Genomic DNA, 23,480 nt, shown 5'->3' with positions numbered 1-23,480 from the left:
TTCTGTGCAATATATTATGAAGGACTTGCCTAGCAGGTTGTATCTACTGGGGAGGCAAAATTTTTCTAACACTATCAACAGCTATCAGGAAAAAACAAGTTTCGGTAGATATTTTTGGCTGAAACTCAATTCAATTTGCATCGACTAATTCTTCAGTCAGTTTCTTACTAGTCTCAAGAGTAGGCTATTCATCTCTCATATATGTTTTGCCATTCAATGAGATGATTATTCATCAGAAAAACCTGTTGGTCCAAACAGCTTGTTTTTATGATCTTTTCATTTCTCAGTGGCAGCATCCATATTGTAATCTCCATAGTAAGTTCTGGTTGACTCTTGGGAGCTAACTAATTCTCTAGTCTTGCCATGATTACAGCATAGAAGATTTCTAAAAAATGGATAGCATAGTCACTGCATTGTCTGTGCCCTTTACAATATTTTTATGAAACATTTATTTTTGGATTCATTTGAAAAGACACTTCATAAATTTAAGGCTGGAAAATGAAAGGATTAGTATAACTGAGTACTTGGTGGCTTGTATTGACATGGTTGGCCAAAGGGTCTGATTCAGTGTTGTATGAATCTATGACTCTAGGAGACACGCTGTTCAGGAAAGCAACTTGGACAACATAAGGAAGGATTGCTTTGATCACTGTGGTAAAATCAGACCTGGATGAATTGGAGTGTCTTTACAGACAACAATCAGAGCAGTTCTTCTGTAATTGATTGTTAAAAGTAATTATCATAAGATGTTTAACCATCTCACTCCTCGTTAATTACAAATGAATGCAAGATAACAAGCATTTTTGGTTAAGATTCATCTTTAGATGTACTAATCTTGCCAACACATCTGGACCAGCAAGGATAAACCTGAAGATGTTTGATGCTTTTTACCTTTTTTTATTGTTTTTCTGAATGTTTAGCTTGGTATTCTTTTCCAGTTGAGCACTCCAATATATTTTCTGAACATTATTGAGAAGACCTAAAATAAGTGAAACTACATCTAAGCTGTCTTGTTCAAGCTAAAATCACCAAATGTGATTACATCCAAGGGATCTTCTGTTCTTGATCGGAACTCACTGGATCAATGCACCTGACCATGCTCCTTCTCAACCACATATATTTTCTCCATGGTGTGGCAGATGCTAGAATTTAGAGTAGGTTTGTCAAAGATTGGCTTTAGTTGTGGAGGCCAAATGAAAATTTCCAGACCTTTTTTACCAACTTACATCAAAACTCAAATAGTAGATGTCACAAACTTTGATTAGACTTCAGAAGAGTGCCTGTTTTTCAGAGTTGCTCGTATTAGTAATATGGTAATGTACAGTAGATTTTGTTTGAACGGAACGCTATTTCCAAATAAATCAAGGTTTTAAACAAATCTCTTCAATTTCATCAAATTTATACTTAGTACACTTTAGAAACAGGATTAGGATTTTCAACCCCTCTTCTCACCATTTAGTGAGATCAACACTGATCAAGTAAGCATATTGGACCAAAAAATCTTTTATTTTCATGTTCTTATCAATTCCTTGGTGGCACAATCCATGTTGTTCCTGTACTTTATATTTTTCTCACCTTTTGATACTATTAAACCACTCACTGCCTCCCAACCTAATTGTTCCTGTAGTACAGATCCCATTTCTGTTCAAGTCCAAATTTGAATCTTTTATGGTGACAATTGTGAGTCATTTATTGGTGGACCTAGCTATTATTGGCAAAATGCTAGAGTTAATAATGAACGAAGAAATAGCCAATCATTTAGGAAAGCTGAATATAATTAAACCTAGTTAATGTGGTTTTATGAAAGGTAAGTCATATTTGACAAATTTTCTTGAACTCTTTGAGGGTGTAACTGGAAAATTTGGTAGAAGGAAACCTGAGATGTAGTGTAATTAGAATTCCAAAAGGTATATGACAGGGTGCACATAGGAGGCTGGTGCATAAGTTAAGAGTCTGTGGTATCGGAGGAAACATGTTAGAATTGATTGAAAATTGGCTGTCTCATAGAAAACAAATGGGTCCTTTTCGGACTGGAAGGAGGTAACTAGTGGGGTACCACAGGGATCTGTTCTTGGCCCGCATTTGTTTACAATTATTTTGTAAGGTTAAACCTTGTGATGTTGTGCTTCTGCAATAGGACGTAGATTGAGTGAGTGGGGGGAAAAGGCTGACAAATGGTTTTTAATGTGTGTAAGGTCATGCACTTGGGTAAGAGAAATCAAAAGATGGATTATTATTTAAGTAGAGAGAGACTGAAAGTGATTGAATGACAGAGGATCTAGGTGTTGGAGTGCATGAATTACAAAAAATAGAAGGCAGGTCCACAAGTAGTTTAGAAAACAAATGGCAATTTGGTCTTCATTGCAAAGGGGTTGGATTTAAAAAGAGAGAGATTTGTTGCAATTGTACAGAATGTTAGTGAGGCCCCACCTGGAATACTGCTTACAGTTTTGTTCCCCTTACCTTAAAAATCTAATAACATTGGCAGCAGTACAAGGGAGCTTCAGCAGGGATGAGAGGGTTGGCCTTGCAGGAGACACTAAATAATTTGGGCCTGTATTCCTTTGTGTTTAGATGAATTAGGGGTGATCTTTTACAAACATACAAGGTGACTTGACAGAGTAGATGTTGGGATATTTTTACTAGTGGGAGAGTTTCAAAGGGACATAACTACAAGATAAGGGGCTGGTCATTTAAAACTGAAGTATGTAGAAATTTCTCACAGAGGGTGGTGAATCTCTGGAATTCTCTGCCCGGCGGGTGATGGAAGCTGGCTCATTAGAAGTACTTAAAGTGGAGGCGGATAAATATTTGATAGATTGAGGAATGGAGGATATGGAGAAATGCACAGAAGAGTAGTTGAGGCCAACATAGATCGTCCATCTTCATATTAAATGGGGGTGGGGGGGTGCAGGTTTGAAGGGCCTGATGCCCTACTCCTGTTTCTATGTTCTTGTGTTTTTGTTTTCCTTTGATTAAAAATTGCTCACTACCCCCAATATAAACCTGGAACCCTAACATTGCAACACTCTAACCCTTTTCCCCACACTTTTTTTTCCATGACAACCAACCAACCAACCAACCACAATTTTTAAGTTCTTCTCCCTGATCACATCACCCTCCCCTCCATCCTCTGTTTCTAGATGACATTGTCACTAATACTGAGATCAGCTGTTCAGCTGCTGCAGCATCCTTCCCTTTCCTTAGCCTGTTAGGATAAACTTCCATCATAGTTCCCTTTACTCTAGTCCTGAACTCCCATCATTTGCTAGTTTTTCTCCCTACCTTTTTCTTGTTCTGCTTACATTCTTGTTAATGAAGCAACCTCTTTCTCTCTCAAAGTTATAATGGCTAAACTACTGACCCCACACCTTCCTTTCCTGGACCTCATGGCATTTTAAATAGTTTCTTTTACTGTAGAACTACCTCCCTTTGCAATCTGCCATCATTACTCTGAACCTCAAAAAAAATGCATTCGACTCTCTTATCCTTGCAAACTAGCACTCTCTCTCCAGCATCCTTTTCCTCTTTAGGTCCATGGCCATCTTTCTGATGTCTCCCATATGTGAACCTGTCCTATTAAGGCATCTTTCCCCCGCCCCCCCCACCACCACCACCCTCCCCAGCCCCTTATGCTCTACCTCACTGCAGCAGCATCGAGATGACCACAGTCAGAAAACATTTGTGCTGTTTCTATTGCTGTGGTGCACACTTTACCTCTCTGGAGCTTTTAACCATACCAGCCTCTTCCAACACTTTTCCATGATTGCCTACTTGTATAGGTAAACACCAACTTAAACATAACAAGACTCCACAGGCACCAGTATGGCATTCTGTTTTTGGAAGTACTGTTTAAATGTAAATTTTGATGAGGGCATTAAAAGCTATCCCTTGCTCTTCAGGTAGTGTCTCCCCTTAATGTTTCATTCAAATGATGGCACCTGACAATTGCAGCACTTCCTGCTGTGTCAAAGCACGGTCCTAGATTGTGCATCTTCCACTGGACTGGCGCTTGAATGTACCATCATCCAATTTTGTCAAGAATGCTGCAGTTGGAACAAACTGACCCTTGCAGATGTAGCATTTTCATTGGTGCTTCTATACAGACAACTGGCTCATCACTATTTAAGGAGATGTTATTATTTATGAGCTATAATCTTTGAAAGGAATCAGTCCCAGAAGTCTCATAGGGATCATAATGAGAGCCTTCTATTTTTGGGCATACAATTCAGACAAGATTTCAGATCGTGATATTTCTGATTGGCTCAAGAAAGCACAGTTGTGCAAGATCCTGCTCTCTATTGGAACGCTGTAATTGTGCTCCTGCCAAATTGAAAGGAACTTCTTTAGTACAATTGACAGTACCTACAGAGTGGGCTGAAATGGTCCATAAAGCAGATCAAAATTTGGAATTGAGACATTTGACTAACACTGCAGTAATCTCAGTGGGTACAAGGAAAGCCTGTATACATCTGATACACAATACTATGTCCAACCCATTTGTTATCAAGAAATGCAATAACTCATTTTTGTGTAAATGTTAGGGCACAGTCAAGCTAGGTGTTAGTACAGTAGAACACTAAAAACATTGTCATCTCATTGTTTTGTACAATGCATGAAGCATGTTTGGTAGCTTTTTTTAGGGTACCAAGTTACTTTTCTGCATCTTTAACCTAATCATTGGCTTGCCTTTGTTCTATAACTAATATAACTGTTTGTAACTACAATCATGGCAGAAAACAACAGCACTGATGAACAAGAAATTTCTGATGAAAATCCATCTGCTACAGCAGAAGCTTTTGAAAGTACATGGCCCACAGAAAAAGACCTTTTAGGAGCTTTTGAAGGAGCATTTGAAGCTAAAGGTCATCGGGTAGATCTACAGGGTATTCGGGTTTTAAAGAAAAGTGTTCAGGATGGAGTACCTGGATCCTGTTTTGGAGATTGTGAAGATAATGACGATGAGGTTGAATGGGTAAGTGATAGTTCTGTAAGAAAGGAAACTTTTGTTGTCATGGTGTTCCCTGTAATTAATTGTCATCAGGATAGGTAAGGAAGTTTAGTTGGTAACACTTGGCCATATTTTCCCAAATCATTAATTAAGTTCCTTTCCTTCACCAATAGTAGCTTTTGCAAGGCTTATTTATACCTTAGCATAATTCTTCTACCTTCTCTTATTCTTCCTTCTCTCCCCACCTTCTTATTCTGGCTTCTGCCCTCTTCCTTTCCAGTCCTGATGAAGGGTCTCAGCCCGAAACGTCAACTGTTTATTTCCCTCCATGGATGCTACCTGACCTGCTGAGTTCCTCCAGCAGTTTTTGTGTATTCTTCTACCTCCTGTTCAGTTACTATGATTCAAAAGTACTTTATCAACTGCAAAATCTGGACCTGCATTAAATATGATTGAACTTTCTGACAGCAGGTATTACTTTGCAAAAATGTATGCAAATATTTCACAACCATGGTGTGATTTTTCTGCTAGCCATCTGTAACAAGGAAACACTGAAGTCATGAAAGGCTTTACATAAATGCATATATATTTTTTAAAATCCTTTTAATGCTTGAAAAGTAATGAAATTATCCTCTTGAATTGTATCTCAGAAATTGGAAACTTTTTCCTAGATTTGAACCTACATAATTATTTTAAAATTCACATTTTTTTAATATCACTGAAAACAGTTATTGAGATTTATTAATCTAGTTTGAAAATCCCCTGACTGTAATGCACATAAAGATGAAGCTCCAAAATCGGCTGATTCCTTCCTCACACTTTGTAGACAACTAACTAAACTTGAAACATCAAAATTGAATTAAATTAAAGATTTTGGGAGTACATACCTAGCTTATGGTCACTCACTAAAATTTTCCTCTATGTTGAGATTTAATCATTCACTGAAGCTTTCCTTTTTGTTGAGTTACTTGATCTCTTCCTTGCTGAGATCAAGTAATTCAACATGATTATAAAGAGATCAAGCCTGGTAACTTCGTGGGCAATGGTTCAAATAGAATTTGGATGAAATTGAGCTTTTGAGAAGTATGTATTTTTATTAAAAATTACCTGCAATTAAATTCTTCTATATGAAAAAATCCTGCCAAGGTGAAGAAACGCATGATTCTTTAACTCCATCAGATGCACAGATTGCCAATAAATTGCAAACTATGTATATGTATATTGTGCGGTATATATTTCAATGTCTATTCGAGCATGGTGACTGGATATTTGACAATAACAAATATCCTGTTACTGATCCATGAGGGAATCAGAGATATTGAGATATTAAAATTCAATGAAGATATTAAAAGATAGTTCGTTGAACAAAATTAATCATTTTAGAGTAGGTAATTTGACTTATTTTATTTGAAACTTTATTTTGGACATCAGGATATATAGTTGAAGGACATATGCATGTGAAGAATTTACATTTTTTTTCAAAGTTGAATACTGGAGTTCCATTGTTTCTATGTTGCCTTCAGGCATAGAAGAAACCATTTGGCCCATGTCTTTGCTGGTTCTCAGAATAATACCATTCCCCCACTTATTTCCCTGCAACTTGTCCAGTTAACCACCCCCCCCCCCCCCTCCCATTTTCCCATCAGCCACTTACACTAGGAGGATCTGGGAAGAAACCAGAGCACCCAGGACAACCCAAAGGCTGCCACAGGTAGAACATGCAAACTCCACACTCAGCACAGTCATCAGAATCAAATGTGGGTCGCTGGAGTTTTGGGACAGCTGTCCTACCTGCAGCATCACTGTACCATCCCATTCAACATTAATAAGTCCAGATTCTTCAGTAGTGATTCGGATTAAAATATTGGCATTTGCTGATTTAATGACATCAATGCAGAAATCCTTAAGTTGCTGCGAAACCTGCAATAACTTAAGGATTTCTGCATTGTATAATTTAACATTGAAATCTCATTGTTGCTGTAAGTGATTCTGCTTTCCTCCACAGAGTGGTGCTATTTGCCATTGCCTTCAATAAAATAAAGGCAAATGAGTTGAATTTATGAGAATTTAAGCTATTCATTAACTATTAACACTACAAAATGCATTTGAAATCCAGTGCTTTGTTGCATGTCTTTAATGGTGTCCTTGGCTGCAATAACTGCCCAGCAAATTATTTGAACCTTAAAAGACATTTTATACAGATTTGTAACTTCCTTTTAAATACTTAAAATATGAGAGAGTTCAAAAGAACAGATTTTTAAGTTTTTTTATGTTAATTCATCTTCATCCGTAGTCATATATGTATATTTTAATTTTTTTTTAAGCATAAGTTGGGTTTTTTTCCCTTCCTGGTATTGGGAAGAATACTTTAATGTGGATCACATCACAGCTGCTGGCTTGTGGGGTTTTCCCCGAACTGATGTCTGACAGCAGAAGTCATTGGCAAAAGGAAAGTTCTCGCCACAGATGTTGGGTGATCTTTGTCGGGCATTTTCTTTATAGTCACGAGCCATAGCATTACTCACTGTTAACAGCAAGCCATTCATGGCCATTGATTATAACAAAGATTACATTTGCAATTGAACCAAAATATGCTTTGTCTGTGTTCTATAAAGTTTTTAAATCTTGCAACTGTTCTCCCCCTTTTTTTTTGGAAAAGATAACTGTTCAAGTTAAACGTGTTAAGAGGTCGAGGATGGAGAGCACAGATGCACAGGATTACACTACTCAAAATGGTGAAAAGAGTGAGAATTATTTGGTAAATGAGGACGGTGTTAGCCATTACCAGTCTGCATTTGAAATCAGTGGGCCTAAAGTACCCTCTCCAGGGCCACAAGGTAAATTGGTACATTGTGTAAGTTTGGGATCTAGTATTAATTTATCCTGCAGGTGGTTTATTCTTCTCATAAGATTAGTATGGGTTATTTATGGATGTATTCCAAATGGAAATTTGGCAGTGATTCTTAAAAGTAAGCTACTGATTGTAAATGCTTTTTGTTACTGTGTTAAGAATTGATATGTGCTGCATTCTGAAATAATGCAAGAGGAAACATTTTCTGATCATTGCCTATTTAAAAATGGGCCTTCAGATTACATCATATTAAACTCTTTGCTTTAATCTCAGTAGGTAGGAGTTTATTTGAAACAAATTCATATATTCAAAATAGCAGGTGAAGTAATTTCATAAATTTATTTTAAGTTTAAAATATTACTCCAGTATAATTTCCAAGTCAAGTAATTTTAACCTTTTGAGATGAACATGCATTGCAGTAATACTCCAGAATCTTTGTTCTTTCATTAATCCAAAAGTTAAGGAAGTTTATAATATTTACTGCTGCATTTTAATTGTCTTAATATCATTGCACCTTTCAGGAAAGAGGAGAGATTACGCTAGACTTGGATGGCCTAGTCCTGATGAATGTCTGAAAATCCGAAAAGTGCAGCTCACAACGGTTGCAAGCACATGGCTAGCAGTTTCAACCAAAAATATAGAGTAAGCTGGCTTCCTTTGCTCCTCCTTTAATAATCCATACCTGCAACATTGCATTTATAATATATACCCTTGAAAAAAGAACAAACATTTCATTAGGGGCTCGCAATTTAACTTCTTAAGAGGCAGTATAGTTAATTGTATTCATTGGATTTCGCAACACAATGTCTGAAATTCTTAAGGAGTTTTGGTTATATGGACTGGAAATGTTATAATTCAGAGCAGATAATAGAGCTGAAGTAACATGATTTGCATCGATGTTGGACATGCTTAAAGTAAATCAATTCAATAACCTACTTAAAACCTAACCAGGCTGTAAATATAAATGATAAAAAAATTGCAGATACTGGAAATCTGAAAGAAAAAGAAAAAATATTGGAAGCACTCAGCAGGTCAGGCAGAATCAGTGGAAAGAAAAGCAAAGTTAAAATTGGAATTAGAGAAAACAATGTATTAAGCTGCAGGGAGGGTGGAGGAAGAATGTATATTAAAAATGGTAATCAGTGCACAAGGTCAACGGGTCAGTGGATTATTGAAGGTAGGTAGGCAGAGAGAACTTGCTCTTTGGCATTAAACGCTTTGAAATGAGGGAAATTAGAGAATGAGAACACAAAGGGATATAGAGTTGCAAAATGCAGAGTTGCAGGACAAACTATAAATATGTTCTTATTTGAGCTGGATTTTTCAAAACAATCATTTTGATGAAATTGATCACACGCTCCATCTTGAAAGAGATTATTTTCAAGACATGAGTATATCATGGGTTCTACTGATTGCTGTTACCAGGTCCAGTCTGGTGATCTGTCAGATTTAGAAATGCCAGAGGGACTGGTGCACTCAGGGACCAATGGGCCAGTCTTCAGGAGAAAAATTAAATAGCAAATGTAATCGAAGTCAAAATTCAGACCTTCTATCTACTTATTTTTATTCACTAGGATTTATATGCATTATTCACAATGAAATTATGCTACTAAATCACGTAAACAATAATCTTTCAGCAACTCAACTTGGGCTGATTTGCTTTAAATGCCAAGGCCTATTTTCAGTCCCAATTCATCATTGGTTGTTACCTTATCCAAACTATTCGTGTTTAATTTGTAGCATTGTTACTTGTTAGAATGAATTGATTGAATAACTAAAAGAAAATAAAGGGATAGATAAGTCATTAAACTTTGAATGAGCATGATACTTTATTTGCATTTTCTGTAAATCATTAAGAAGAATAGCAACTACAGAATTTTTTCATTTTAAATGTCATTTTTCTAAGCAACTTGTAGTTACTTTGTTGATCAATCAATTTGAGTTAGACAATTCAGATATAAATAGAAAACTCCATAATAATAAATTACTATTTTTTTCATTGTATGAAAACCTGGCTAATTTTTGGGGTAAGAATAAAGGTCCTGATATGAGATTTATTTAACATGCCTATGCTGTTCAAACCTTGATCATGTTATTTGATTTTCAGAACTTTTATTTACCTCTTCTAATATATTTAGCAACAATACCTACATTATTGTCTCACAATTAATTTCCGTACTGACACAACTGCCTTTTAAAATTATGAATGCAGGAATTTACCACCAACTTACAGCCTTAATATGTGGTATTAAGCCACTTTATTTGAATTGAAAAATAATTTTCCTCTGGATACTGCCTGAATTGACATGTCGTTGTCACACCCTGCAGTCAATGCCAAAAGCCGGCTCCTCTTCCTTCTCCTCCTCCATCCCCCAAACTTAGATTCTCCCATTCGGCCATCTTCATTGCCCCAGACTTTTGGGTGATATTACTCAAAAGTAACTGAACTGATTGCTAGGGAAGTTCAAGTGGTCAGTATCTGCTGCTGTGGTTACACAAATCTGTGGCACAGCACATTAACAGGATGCACAATTATATAACTATCATTGTGAAGGAGTTAAAATGTGTTCATTGTGCTTTTCACCCTCTTAATAGTTTAGCTGTAAATAAAATACTTCATTCATTTTTGGGTGTCCTACTTTAGATGTTAGACACAGAGGATATGGAAGAGAAGCATTAAGATAAAGCTCTTAACTTTACCTACAAAAGACACTGATAACTCGAGTCTCTTTAGAATGATCAAAGGTTTTATTGAAATAGACCAATGCAAAAGATGTCATGTGCTAATGAATGGAGGCAATGATTACAAAAGCTAGGTTATGCTAAACCCATATACCATTACCGCTCTGTCTGAAATATTGGGTATGAATCTGGGCACCACAATTTAGAAAGGGTAAGAAGAGGAGAGGTAACAGAGCAGGTTTACTAAAGTTGTTCCAGGGGAGAATTTGGGTGGTTTATCTCAAAATGGAAAAGTTTTGATTAAAGTGTTTAAAATCATGAAAAGTTTAGAGAGATACTAAATTAAAAAGGAACTATTGCTAATGGCCAGGGGACACAGATTTTAGGTAATTGGCTAAAGAAACTTTGGGCCACATTGACAACATTTTCTGCAACAAGTGGTTAGAACTTGGAATGAACTGCAGATTAGGGTGGTGAATTTAAATGCAATGAGGAACTTCAAAAGAGAATTGGTCATATATTTGAAGGAAAATAATCACAGAAAGAGCAAGAGAGTGGACCTAGTTAAGACTCAATAGCTGAATTTCTTCCTTCCATGCTGTAAAATAGAATTTTTACACAAACTAAACGGTTCTGTTTACAAGAAGGTCTACTGTTCAGACGTTGGTTAAAAAAAAACAGAACTAATCGAAATATGGGTACAGAACAAATATGCCAGTGGTGCTTCACAATTGGCTAAATTTCACCACGTTGACTGTTGAGAAAGTCTTATGCATGTCACTACAACTTGAACACAAATTTCATTGATTTGCTAATTTTCAAAAGTTTATGATAGAACTTTAAACATAGAACATTACATCACGGCACAGGCCCTTTGGCCAACGATATTGTGCCGACATTTTATCCTAGATCTTCCCTCCCATATAGCCCTCCATTTTTCTATCATTCATGTACCTATCTAAGAGTCTCTTAAATGTCCCTAATATACTTCTGCCGGCAGTGCATTCCACGCACCCACCACTCTCTGTTAAAAACTTACCTCTGACATCCCCGTTATACTTTCCTCCAATCGCCTTAAAATTATGCCCCCTCATGTTAGCCATTTTCACTCTGACTGTCCACTCGATCTATGCCTCTTATCATCTTGTATACCTCTATCAAGTCACCTCTCATCCTCCTTCGCACCAAAGAGAAAAGCCCTAGCTCATTCATCCTATCCTCATAAGACATGCTCTCCAATCCAGGCAGCATCCTGGTAAATCTCCTCTGCACCCTCTCTAAAGCTTCCACATCCTTCCTATAATGAGGCAACCAGATCTGAGCACAATACTCCAAGTGTGGTCTAACCGGAACTTTATGATGATATACCTTAAATTTTCTTTCTAGTATTACAGAACATATTGACTTTGCCACATCCCTGCAAGAACCAGCTGTGGAACCTGTTTGTAATGGCAACCTCCATGCCAGCATGCACACCTTAGATCATTTATATGGAGTGGCAAGTCGACTCAGTATACATTATACTGGAGAAAGGCAATTGAAGGAGGTACGCTGAATTGCAACAGCGGATTATCTGTCTTGAAGCTCTCAAAATGTTCTTTCTTCATGATTTCATTAAACGTGTTGAGTTAAACAATGTTTTGAAAGTGCTGTATTGATCAACCATGATATTACTCTGCAAAAACCCACATTCCATGCTGCAGAGTAGTCAAATAGTTTCCATTATGTGACTGATGGTGAGGATTCTATTGTACACTATAGTGTCCAATTGCCAGTATACCAAATTGTGCTCATCTAGAGCCACTGACTCTGTGCAGAACCACGTCTTTCAACCATTCTGTGTCCAGTGCAGCTTGGACTTCCATGTGTGCAGAAACGTAGAAATCCAAAACTGGCATTTCACCTTCCGCAGTGCCACTGGACAACAGAACACTAACCTGCTGGAGAGGGTCTTAGCATTCTTTGTATCCAGCCTGTCAGCTTTATGCCATGAAGGGCTGGTGTACAACCCATGTGGAAGAATGTAAGTGCTTAAGTTATTTCATTAGCATATTTTTAATCTTTGTAAATATTTAAATGTATCATCCCCACTGATTGTTGTGATTTTCCTGAACCATGCTCACTCATAATGGAGAAAGAGTATTCAGGATGGTATTGTGAACTTTGAGTCCATCCATTGGGAACACACAGAAGCTTTTCAATATAAACAATGGAAAGAGCACACTACCTCACCAACAGTCTCTCCCCTCTCCCCTCCCCTACCCCCCCCCCCACCCCCAATCAGTCATCTGTCCAATCTGTGGAAAATACTGCAGTTTTCACTTTGGCCTCCAGCGACCTCAGAACCATGGTGGAAGTAAGTCATTCTTGACCCCGAGGGTCTGCCTAAGAAGGGTATTTTAATACTTCTAATTTATTTTTAAATTTGTATCTCTTTAAGTAATCTTAAGCATCTCTGACTATTAAAGATTTAAAAATTGTTCAAAAGCCTTTGGCAGCTGTGAACTGTCAAAGGCTATCAGAGTGTTCCAGTAATGTGGCCACAGGATATGCTGACAGAGGCCTGCTCGCTGCTCAGATCTCGCTTGGGTGTGATGGGTTAGCTTGATTAGTCTTCCATATCCGGAAAGGGTAAATCCATGTGGGTGAGTACTGCAGGCAGCAAGGCTAGGCAGTTTACTTAGTCCAGGATAATTCAGTCTAATCTCAAACCACAACAGCAAGTAGGACATCAACAATAATCTTATACTATGGATAGACAAAATTAATTCAAGTATAAAAATCATAAAAATATGACTTCATAGTTATTGTTTAGCACTCTGACCTCTATTGTTGCTTACACTGCTTAAGCATAGCTTGATATAGCCCTCCTTTATCCTATATACAATATATTTGGATTTGATGGATGTTGTTTGTAATAAAGTGTTTCTTTCAATGTATTGCATTCTTTTGTTTAGCCTTGTTTAAAGTTTGCATTTTATTTGATTTAAAAGTTTTAAACTGTACAGATCTATGTGCAAGTAAAACAGAATGCTGGAAACACATTTTGCAGATGTTTTGAAATCTCTGCACAGATGTCTTGTGAGAAATGCTAATTGTTTGAAAACTTGAGGAAAAGGATAGCGGGCATGAGTTTAATACTTATTCATAAAGTTGAATAAGTATTAAACTCATGTATATGCAGTTGTACAGGGTACATTAAGACAGTTATTTAGTCATTAAAATCAGTTATTTAAAATGAAATTTAATTTAAATTTTATATGCCAAGTGCAGTAAATTTGTTCACTATCTTCCCTTCAGGCTTGACTTTCATTTACAATTTTAGCAAGCATATCCTTGATTATAGTTAAAATTTCAGTTTTTTTGAAAAGTCCAGATAATTTCAAGTAGAGAAGACCAATGGGAAATTTAAGAGATTTTAGGATGAAGAAAGAAGTCTCTTTTCATTAACAAATGGATTGCAAATCAGAGGACGTGAATTTAAGAACAAAACTAAAATATGACTCTTAAGATTGCTATTTTACATTAATTTAAAATGTAATGATGGAGTGTTTTGTTTTCCAATAGGCTTTACAAAACCTGGGCAAAGGAAAGTATCCACCTCAACCTTTTGAGCAGGTTGGAACACGAATAGCCAAAGAATTAGAAAAAGTAAGTAACAATGTAATTTTCTTTGGACGATAGTTTTAGAAGTCAAAGTACAGCATTCAAATTTCAAATGCTGTTTTTATAAATGTATCTTTATTGAGTATAAAATTAATCATGGAAACAATTTAACATGCATGTTAAATATGAAAATAAATTAAGTACAGAAAAAGCAGGCTGTATCCCACAGAAATAAATTACTAATTTTTAACTGTTACTCAGCACTCCATGGTAACTGGTCAAAGCATTCTCTAACTGTTGCCAAACAGAAAGATGCTCTTTGATTTCTGTCTATGCTAGAGCATGTCGACATGAAGAAAAAGGATGTGCTGGAACTTTTGAAAAACATTAGGATAGATAAGTCACTGGGGCCGGATGAGATATATCCAAGGTTATTATGGGAAGCGAGGGAAGAGATTGCAGCGCCTTTGGCGATGATCTTTGCATCCTCACTGGCCACGAGAGTAGTGCCAGGTGAATGGAGGATGGCAAATGTTGTTCCTTTATTCAAGAAAGGGAGTAGGGATAACCCTGGGAATTACATACCAGTAAGTCTTACTTCAGTAGGGGGCAGATTCCTGGAGAAGATTCTTACAGACAGGATTTAAGAGCATTTGGAGAAGCATAGGCTGATTAGGGACAGCCAGCATGGCTTTGTGAGGGACAGGTCATACCTCATGAGCCTGATTAAATTCTTTGAGGATGTGACAAAGCACATTGATGGAAGAAGAGCAGTGGATGTAGTGTACATGGATTTTAGTAAGGCGTTTGATAAGGTTCCTCACGGAAGGCTCATCCAGAAAGCCAGGAGGCATGGGGTCCAGGGAGACATGGCTGTGTGGATTCAGAATTGGCTCGCTCATAAAAGACAGAGGATGGTTGTAGATGGAGAGTAGTCTGCCTGGAGGTCGGTGACCAGTGGTGTTCCGCAGGGATCTGTTCTGGGACCCCTGCTCTTTGTGGTTTTTATAAATGACTTGGATGAGGATGTGGAAGGGTGGGTTAGTAAGTTTGCTGATGACACAAAGGTTGGTAGTGTTGTGGATAACGTAGAAGGTGGCTGTAGGTTACAAGAGGACATTGATAGGATGCAGAGCTGGGCTGAGAAGTGGCAGATGGAGTTCAATCTAGAAAAGTGTGAAGTGATACACTTTGGAAGATGGAATTTGAAGGGAGAATTCAAGCTTAATGGCAGGACTCTGAGCAGTGTGAAGGAACAGAGATCTTGGTGTCCACATCCATTGATCCATCAAGGTTGCTGTGCAGGTTGATAGGATTGTTAAGAAGGCATATGGTGTGTTGGCCTTCATTAGTCGGGGTACTGAGTTCAAGAGCCACGAGGTAATGTTGCAGCTCTATAGAAGACTGGTTAGACCATACTTGGAGTATTGTGTTCAGATCTGATCGCCTCATTATAGGAAGGATGTGGAAGCTTTAGAGAGGGTGCAGAAGAGATTTACCAGGATGCTGCCTGGATTGGAGAGCATGTCTTATATATAAAGATAGGTTGAGCTAGGGCTTTTCTCTTTGGAGCGAAGGAGGATGAGAGGTGACTTAATAGAGGTGTACAAGATGATAAGCATAGATCGGGTGGGCAGTCAGAGACTTTTTCCCAGGGCAAAAATGGCTAACACGAGGGGGCATAATTTTAAGGTGATTGGAGGAAGGTATAGGGGGGATGTCAGAAGTAGGTTTTTTTTTACACAGAGTGGTGGGTGCATGGAATGCACAGCCAGCAGAGGTAGTGGAGGCAGATACATTAGGAACATCTAAGAGACTCTTAGATGGTCACGTGAATGATAGAAAAATGGAGGGCTATGTGGGAGGGAAAGGTTAAATAGATCTTAGAGTAGGATAAAATGTCGGCACAACATCGTGGGCCAAAGGCCCTATGTACAGGGGAGTGATTGAGTCAACCTGCCTGTGTACACATTATACTATGAATAATATGGAATGTGGGTTTGAATCTACAGGTTGTCACACAGCAATTTGTGATGTGGATAGGAGATCAAAGCATCATACCAGTTGGAAGCTTTGCACTTGATAATAGTACGGGGAAAACAAGAACAAGTTCTCGTGTCCAGTCTTGTATATCTTCCATCCTGCATTCTTTACAGGGCTGTACGAGCTCACATTCTTTATCTGTGTAGTTTTTTTTAATGGCTGTAAATATTTATTTTCATGTTTCTTTAGGAACCGTGGTATGCACTTCAACCTGAACTTGGCACAGCATTGAAAGTATTGTTTATAGGGACAAAATACACAGCAGAATGAAAAACTAAGTTTTCTGTGAAAATTTACATTACTTGAATCTGAACATTTTCAAATTGTTTCTGTCAACTCATTTCTGTAATCCTTATTTTAATAGAATCAAACATCCTGGGTGATTACAAGTATGGCAGCATTGTATTGGAGGGTTAAAGGTCAAGGAAAAAAGGCTATTGATTGTCTACGTCAAGCACTACATTTTGCTCCTTACCACATGAAGGTGAGAATTGGCTTGTAGCGTGACCTAATGAGGTATTGTCAAACTTTAATATGAGGTTAATGTAACCTGGGTCAGTGGGACAGATACTGCTTCTATGAAGAAATGCTTTTACTTAACTGTCCAATATATATAGGATTGCTGCTAAGCCAGTCCATTTGTGATAAAATTAGAAAATCTGGCAGGTATGTTTATGACATATTTGATTTTTGTTGTAATTGGTGCTAACTTGACACAAACCTTGTACTTTTGGTTTGACCGCCACACATCACTCGGTGTCTTTGGTGTGATATCCATGAGTGCAAGCTACGGTATTGAGATGTGGTCCATTTCTCTAAGGTTGCCGTATCGTATATTTCACTTGGATAAAAATCGTATTTGATTTCTCGGGACATGTTCAGCCAGGGACCAGGATCCGAGATGCACAAAAACTGAGGGGCACAATTCCAGAATTAGTAATTACCTTCACAGGGCATGAACTGTGCACCATACACAGTGCTATTCCAACCTGTTGCAGAATTACATTACTGGTCTTCAATCCTCCTTGCAACCCTTCTACATTATTTTGATCATCTTTCATGTGACAGATGTTTCCAACAGCTGTCCTAACTTTTTCTTTCATAATACTCAACCTGTACCATCTTGTCCCCAACCCATGCATATCATAAAATTGTGTTTTTATTTCTATATCATGCCAAGTATCTGAAAGAGTTTTATCCTCTCTGTGACATCTGTTTTTCACGACGAAGAAGCAGAAGCAGAGAACTTTACCCAGTCCTTTTATTTGGGTCATCCTCAACATTTTTAATAATCCTAATTAACGTTCTCTTTATTCTGTAATGACCCCTTGCGTTGCATCATGTTGAACTGTGCATACTTTTCCAGGTATAACTTAACCATGACCTTTAGAATTTGACTCGTTGGAATAACTTGGGATTATATGACAGGTGGAGGCAGGCATTGTAAATCATGACCTGGTGTGATAAACACCTTTAATGTCCATGAGTTTACTTTGTTCCTACCTCATGTTGAGTAACAAGTAAACCAAACCCATCTCCATGACTGAATTTGCCTTCTATATATTTGATCTTTGTTATTAATCAGCCCAGTCAAACCTATTGGAGTTCTAAGAATTTGTTGGCATCCTCCAAGACCACAGTCATCTTTTTGGCCAGGATTTACGAACATGGGGCATAATTTCAAAGCTTGCAGGCGATAAGAAACTCAGAAATGTAATAAGCTGTGAGAATACTGATAGATTCCTGGACAAACCAGTCACTTGGACTTGGCAATACCAGATGTAATTTAATGCAAAGAATTGAATGCAGTGATGCACTTTGGTAGGAAGATTGAGGAGAAACAATATAAACTAAAGGGTGTGGATTTAATGTGTGTGCAGGAGCAAGGAGATGACATGAAAAACAAAAGCTGCGATCTGCATTGGACTAGCTGAAAGATCGTTGGAAGCAGATGCAATTATCTTTCAAAAACGAATCAGATTCATTATTAAAAGTAAAGATGTGCAAAGGTTTACAGAAAAAGCAGGAGTGCCTTACCAAATGGAAAGGACTTTTTTCTCTGACAGAGAAATTGTAATAGGGGTGGGCAGAAGGTTAATTGGCACAATTATAGGAGAGTTGAAAATAAAATATTGTCACACAAGTAATGCAATCCACACTGCTTAAGAGTGACAGAAGCAGCAAACCTCACTGCATTTAAAGAGTACCTTGATGAGCACCACTATGGTATGTAGGGTATGAACCAAGAGCCAGGAAATGGGAGTAACTTAAGCAGCTCCATTTTGGCTGGCACGGACTTGTTGTGCTGAATAGCCTCCACCTTGGTTGCAAATTTCTATCATTTCATGAGCCTTTAAGTTATTGATTAAGTAAGTTTTAATTGCCTTGTCTTTTCATTCTTCTGTACTTTTTATACAAAGTTATAAGGATGTAGAATACAGTCGGGATGCCAAAATGTTGTACATCTTTAAAGGAAAAATGATAACTTTAATGTGCCTTGATATACTGCAAAGATAACTGATCAAGAATCTTCATTCACAAAGGTCTCATTCACCCTTAATCTCTCTCTTTTCCTTTTAAGTAATTTAATGCTGTTTTATCTTGCATCACATCATAATTTATTCACGATGTTTACTGCCTCCTTCAGTCAACACATAAGGGTACTATTAAAGGAAGCAAAAGGTGAAGCCATGAAAATTCAGGAGGACATGTCCCTTCAAGGGGAGATGTTCCCATTCGACTTTATCCTTTGAGGGCTGAAATTATATCAAAAGATTGGAGAACTCCATATTCCTCTTTTTTTGTTTGTAAGTCAATTTAATTCTTTACCAGTATCAAAGGTACGTTCCCAAAAGCCCAAAAGGTAAAGGAAGTGTGTAATTCTGAATTTGTTTGTTTCACATTTCTTGCCAATAAGAAAGATTAATGCTACACTCTGTTATTAAGGTGGGCTCATTCAAGTCACAGATGCCTAAGGCACATCCTAGGAGACAAATGTTGTCCACAAACTGCATTACTCCAATCTGCAAAATTCCTGTGAAATTATTCCCCAATTGAAATTAGGCAGTGTGGATCACATTATTTATTGTGCGCAGAGCCAACTTCAGTACCTTCAAATTGTTTGACATTCTTGGCCCTGGTCCTGAAGGCATGGAAAAGACAGCTTGCTCCTTGGCAGGTGGGGTTTGATCAGGGGCCAGCTTTTACAAGTACGTCACATGGATCATATTTATAGACCTGAAGAATCCTCTGTCTCCACTGGTGTTGCTTTGTCAGTCTCAACTTCATCATTGATATCACCAATGAGCATTGAAAATGCATCTTTTATAACAGAGGCTGTATTCCTGAAGACAATACAAACTTTTTCTGAATTGGCTGTGACATAAAAGGCGACATGGAATCAGAGGGAATGAGAACTAGGGAGGCCATATGAAGAGATGAAGAGACGTGGGATGTTGGGTGGGAGAGGATTGTTAAGAAGAAAGAGTCAACAAGAGTCCAAAGGGGATCACGGCCAGAAAGGAGAATTGTGAAAATAGCACGTGAAATTTAAACCAATCATAAAAAATTGAATAGTCTTCTGCTTCATTCTCTGGAGGAGAGAAAACCGAAGGGTGGTCTGATGGCCTTCAAGATTTTAACTGAGATTTGTAGGGGGAATTGTAGAGAGGAATTTGGGGTGCTACGATTGTTATTAATAATTTCAGTAGGAATTCAGAAGAGGCTTCTTCACTCAGTGAGTGGTTAGGTTGTAGAATTTATGTTTATAGAAAATGATTGAGGCAGACTGCATAGATGCTTTCAAAAGGAAGCTGGTTAAGCGCACAATGAAGAAGGGAACACGTTCATGGAATTAACTGAAGTGGGTGACGAGGAGGCTCAAATGAAGCATAAACACTGTTGCTTTTTGTGTGCTGTAAATATTTGCTCATCCTTTGTGACAAATAAACCAGGATTTGAGATGAGAAATAATTGGGGACCAGAAGAGATGCATGAATCTGACGGAAGGGGAAAGAATGATAAGTGTTTCAGAAGGTTTAAAATGTTGATGAAATTGTCATCTCGTGGCAAGGATTCCTTGCCCTTTTATGTAATAGAGATGGTGTGGGAGGTGGACAGGTGGAGGCTGTGGTAGTTGGGTGCAGTGGTGAGTTGTTGCTTGTGTTATTTCGTAATATATATGTGGCATATTCACAGGTTTTGAAAAGAGTAAGCTATGAGCTCCAAAAGGCTGGACATTTTTGATCAACAAAATGTTGCTTCATCAGTGTACAAAATATCATTGCCTTTTCAGATTTCATAATGCTACGGTTGCACCCAAAAGACCATCTCACCTGATTGCCAGTCACTATGTTGTTAAGCTTTTAAAGAATTTGGCGGGGGTGGAAGCTGATACCGTCCTGAAATCTGAAAATATGGAAAGCATGTAATTGTTTCAAACTTAGTAGAATTACATGAGAAGATAGATAAAGTGAAACTATTGTTAATTCTTTATTAATGATTCTATAATTAGTAAAAATGAAGCATCTCTAGTTTCTAATCAGCATCACTAATTTTTGGTACATCATTTTTGGGACCTGCATCTTTGAAGTTTGCAGATCAATTGATGATGCCAGTTGCAAAGTGGTAAGCTGGTCTTAAACCTCACAATTACACTTCCTATGTTAGTGTGGTGGTTGCATGTAAATGTTTCACTGGTTGGAAAGTGCTTTGGGTCAGTCTGAAATTGACATGAAAGGTATTATACAGATACAGCTCTATCTATCCTTTCTATTCATTTTTATTTGAGCAGGACGTACCTCTCATAAGCTTGGCAAACATTTTTCACAATGCTAAACTGTGGGACGATGCACTTGTTGTCGCTTCTATGGCAGTGGAAATCGCTCCACGTTTTGTTGTCAATCACTTTACCCTGGCAAATGTCTATGTAGGAATGGTAAGTGACCAAAATTTGTTGCTACGCTGTTCATGCTCAATTGGTATGGCTGAATTCCTATTTACATTGATTTCAACCAATTGCATTTTATAATGTGTTGTCTTGAAGTGCATTCTCTGTTTCAAAGTACACATATGTTTGAAGAACTGACGTGGGGATTTTTTTTGTATGTAATTGATTTCCCTCATTACATCTAATCTACATCGTTCTTTATCTCGCAGTGGGAAATTTGAAGAACCTGGTTTACATTGCTGTTTGTGCCTTAACATAACATAGTTTTCATGTGATAGTTAGACGAAACACACCCAATAGCTATAGTTTTTGGTCACCAATACGAATACAGCTAGAGCTTTGAAAATCAATATGGTACCACCTTGAAGAAATTGTCGCTATGTATGGTTTCCTTACAGGCTCCAATATAACATAATAACCAAATATCCCTCTTGCCAGAAAGTGACAGACCTCCATCATATTATGAATACATTGACTGTGAACCACATAGGGGATATAGTTATTAAGGAAGCCAGAGTGCCCAAGATGGAATCCTCATCCCTCTGAGTCTGGTAGGGACAGTGTAGAGACCAAAGGAGAACTGGGAGGTGGAGTTGTTCAAATGGACCACATACATTAAGATGATATTTTCAGAGAGAACACAAATATTCACAAAGCAGTCACCTAAATTGTCTCTGCAATGTGTGGAAACACCCTTTCTGTGCAGGAAATGCTGTACTCTGGATTAAATGAGATGAGCATAAATGAGCATAGTTGCAGTAATGCTTAGAATAGAAGAAAGCCTATCACCAGCAATGAAGCAAGGCACATCTAGATAGGTTATAGTTAGAGATGTACTATGTATAGCTAAGGGATGAATATGTATTGGAAGCAGAGTGCAGTAAATTAAATTCACTGGATCGGAGAAGGAGAAGGAACAAGCACAACAATATAAAGAATCTAATAACACAGGATGTTCTGCTTGTATTTGGAAGAAGGACGGTTCCACATATTCTAATAAAATAATAAGGGCTAGCTGGGATTCAGATTCCCACAGCAAAACCTTACACCTGATGAGAATTGTGAGAAGTAGTTTAAGATGAGAGCAAGTTGAACCAAGGAGACTATACTTTTCAGACCTGACACAGAGGTCCTGAAGGCAGATCTGGTAAAAGTTGTTGGTTTAAAAGGGTCATGCATCTGTAGTGAAAAGATGATGAGGGCTAAAAAAAAACTAATTTACTAAATTAGCAGAGGGATATAATAGTCAATGAAACACTTAGAAAGTTCTTTGATAACATGAAATGATGATTCATTGCTCTCAGATTGTTATAGAATGTCTGTCTGGTTCACAGGAAGAGTACGACAAAGCAATGCAATGGTATGAGTCTACTTTGAAACTACAACCGGAATTTGGACCAGCAAAACATGTCCTTCGCACAATCCAGTGTCATTTATTAACGAAAAAGCAGAGACGCTCTCCATAAGGGTAAACATTAGATAAAAATATCTAATTTCTGCTTCAGACCATTTTAAATTGGCACACATCTAGTTTCATTTGGGGTTGGGGGTGGGTTCATTTGTGCGAATTTATTAGATGGAAAATAAATGAGCTGTGGAACAAAGCTTAAAAAGAGTATTATAACTATCACACCTTTAATATAATTACTGGAAGGAAAATAAATTGTATTAAAACAATGACTGTTGTATTGATTGTATATTTCAGATGATAATGTATAAAATGGTTCTCAGATGTTTTTTATGTCGGATCAAGTCAAGAAAGTGCAGTTTTAAATCCTTGTGGGGAAATAATGGGGACGTGTGCAGGTGAACAATAAACCATTTTTTAATGACTGAAGTTTTTATTTTGTACTCTTCTGTACGTCTGTTGTGTAATAATTGAAAAATCCAGCAGATGCTGCTGAAGAGATGGCAAACTCCTGCTTCATATTCTTAATGGACACCAATCCCATTCAGTAGAAAAAAACAACAAATTACTTCATTCACTTCACAATATTTAAAATTCTGAAGCACTGAAGTCTCATTACACATTAATTTAGTTACACTTGGTTTCCACATTGAATTCAAACCTACAAAATGCAGAGTATACTGACAATCCAGTTTGTAAAGTACAGCTTTCTGCATATTTTTTTTTGTTTTTTAGCATGTCCTAATAAAGTATATTTAATTTCTTTATAAAAATAACACAATTGCTTTTAATATTCTTGTCTTCTCAAAAATGTAAGATGATTTACACAAGGAACTGAAGAGTAGTCCCAAGCTATTAATTATTGTGCATTTGTGAGAATTTTATGATTAAATAGTAACTCAAATGTAAAAATTGAATGTTTCTTCCGCTAGTTGTTACATAGATTGTTTCACTGAACAAATATAACCAGAAGATATGATTCAGTCGACTT

At 37.4% G+C, this 23,480-nt stretch overlaps 1 protein-coding gene across 2 annotated transcripts in view; it reads left to right on the top strand.

The window, feature by feature from the left end:
* The window catches only part of ttc17 (tetratricopeptide repeat domain 17), an 85,462-nt gene extending 62,548 nt beyond the window's left edge, over positions 1-22,914 (top strand). Inside the window, exons 18-25 of one of the 2 annotated variants that reach the window (XM_052029440.1) lie at positions 4,737-4,975; positions 7,611-7,788; positions 8,324-8,444; positions 11,871-12,030; positions 14,052-14,135; positions 16,498-16,617; positions 20,926-21,069; positions 22,416-22,914. In XM_052029440.1, coding sequence (XP_051885400.1) covers positions 4,737-4,975; positions 7,611-7,788; positions 8,324-8,444; positions 11,871-12,030; positions 14,052-14,135; positions 16,498-16,617; positions 20,926-21,069; positions 22,416-22,547 — 1,178 coding nt within the window. In that variant the 3' untranslated portion in view covers positions 22,548-22,914. Of the gene's footprint in view, positions 1-4,736; positions 4,976-7,610; positions 7,789-8,323; positions 8,445-11,870; positions 12,031-14,051; positions 14,136-16,497; positions 16,619-20,925; positions 21,070-22,415 lie in introns of those variants that run through there. The other variant, XM_052029441.1, reaches the window with a different exon arrangement.
* Positions 22,915-23,480: the final 566 nt, after the last annotated feature.

This window comes from Pristis pectinata, chromosome 14 (assembly GCF_009764475.1).
Source record: "Pristis pectinata isolate sPriPec2 chromosome 14, sPriPec2.1.pri, whole genome shotgun sequence".
Lineage (NCBI taxonomy): Eukaryota > Metazoa > Chordata > Chondrichthyes > Rhinopristiformes > Pristidae > Pristis > Pristis pectinata.
Note: the sequence above shows the minus strand (reverse complement) of the source record. Positions and strands in the feature narration are given on the sequence as shown.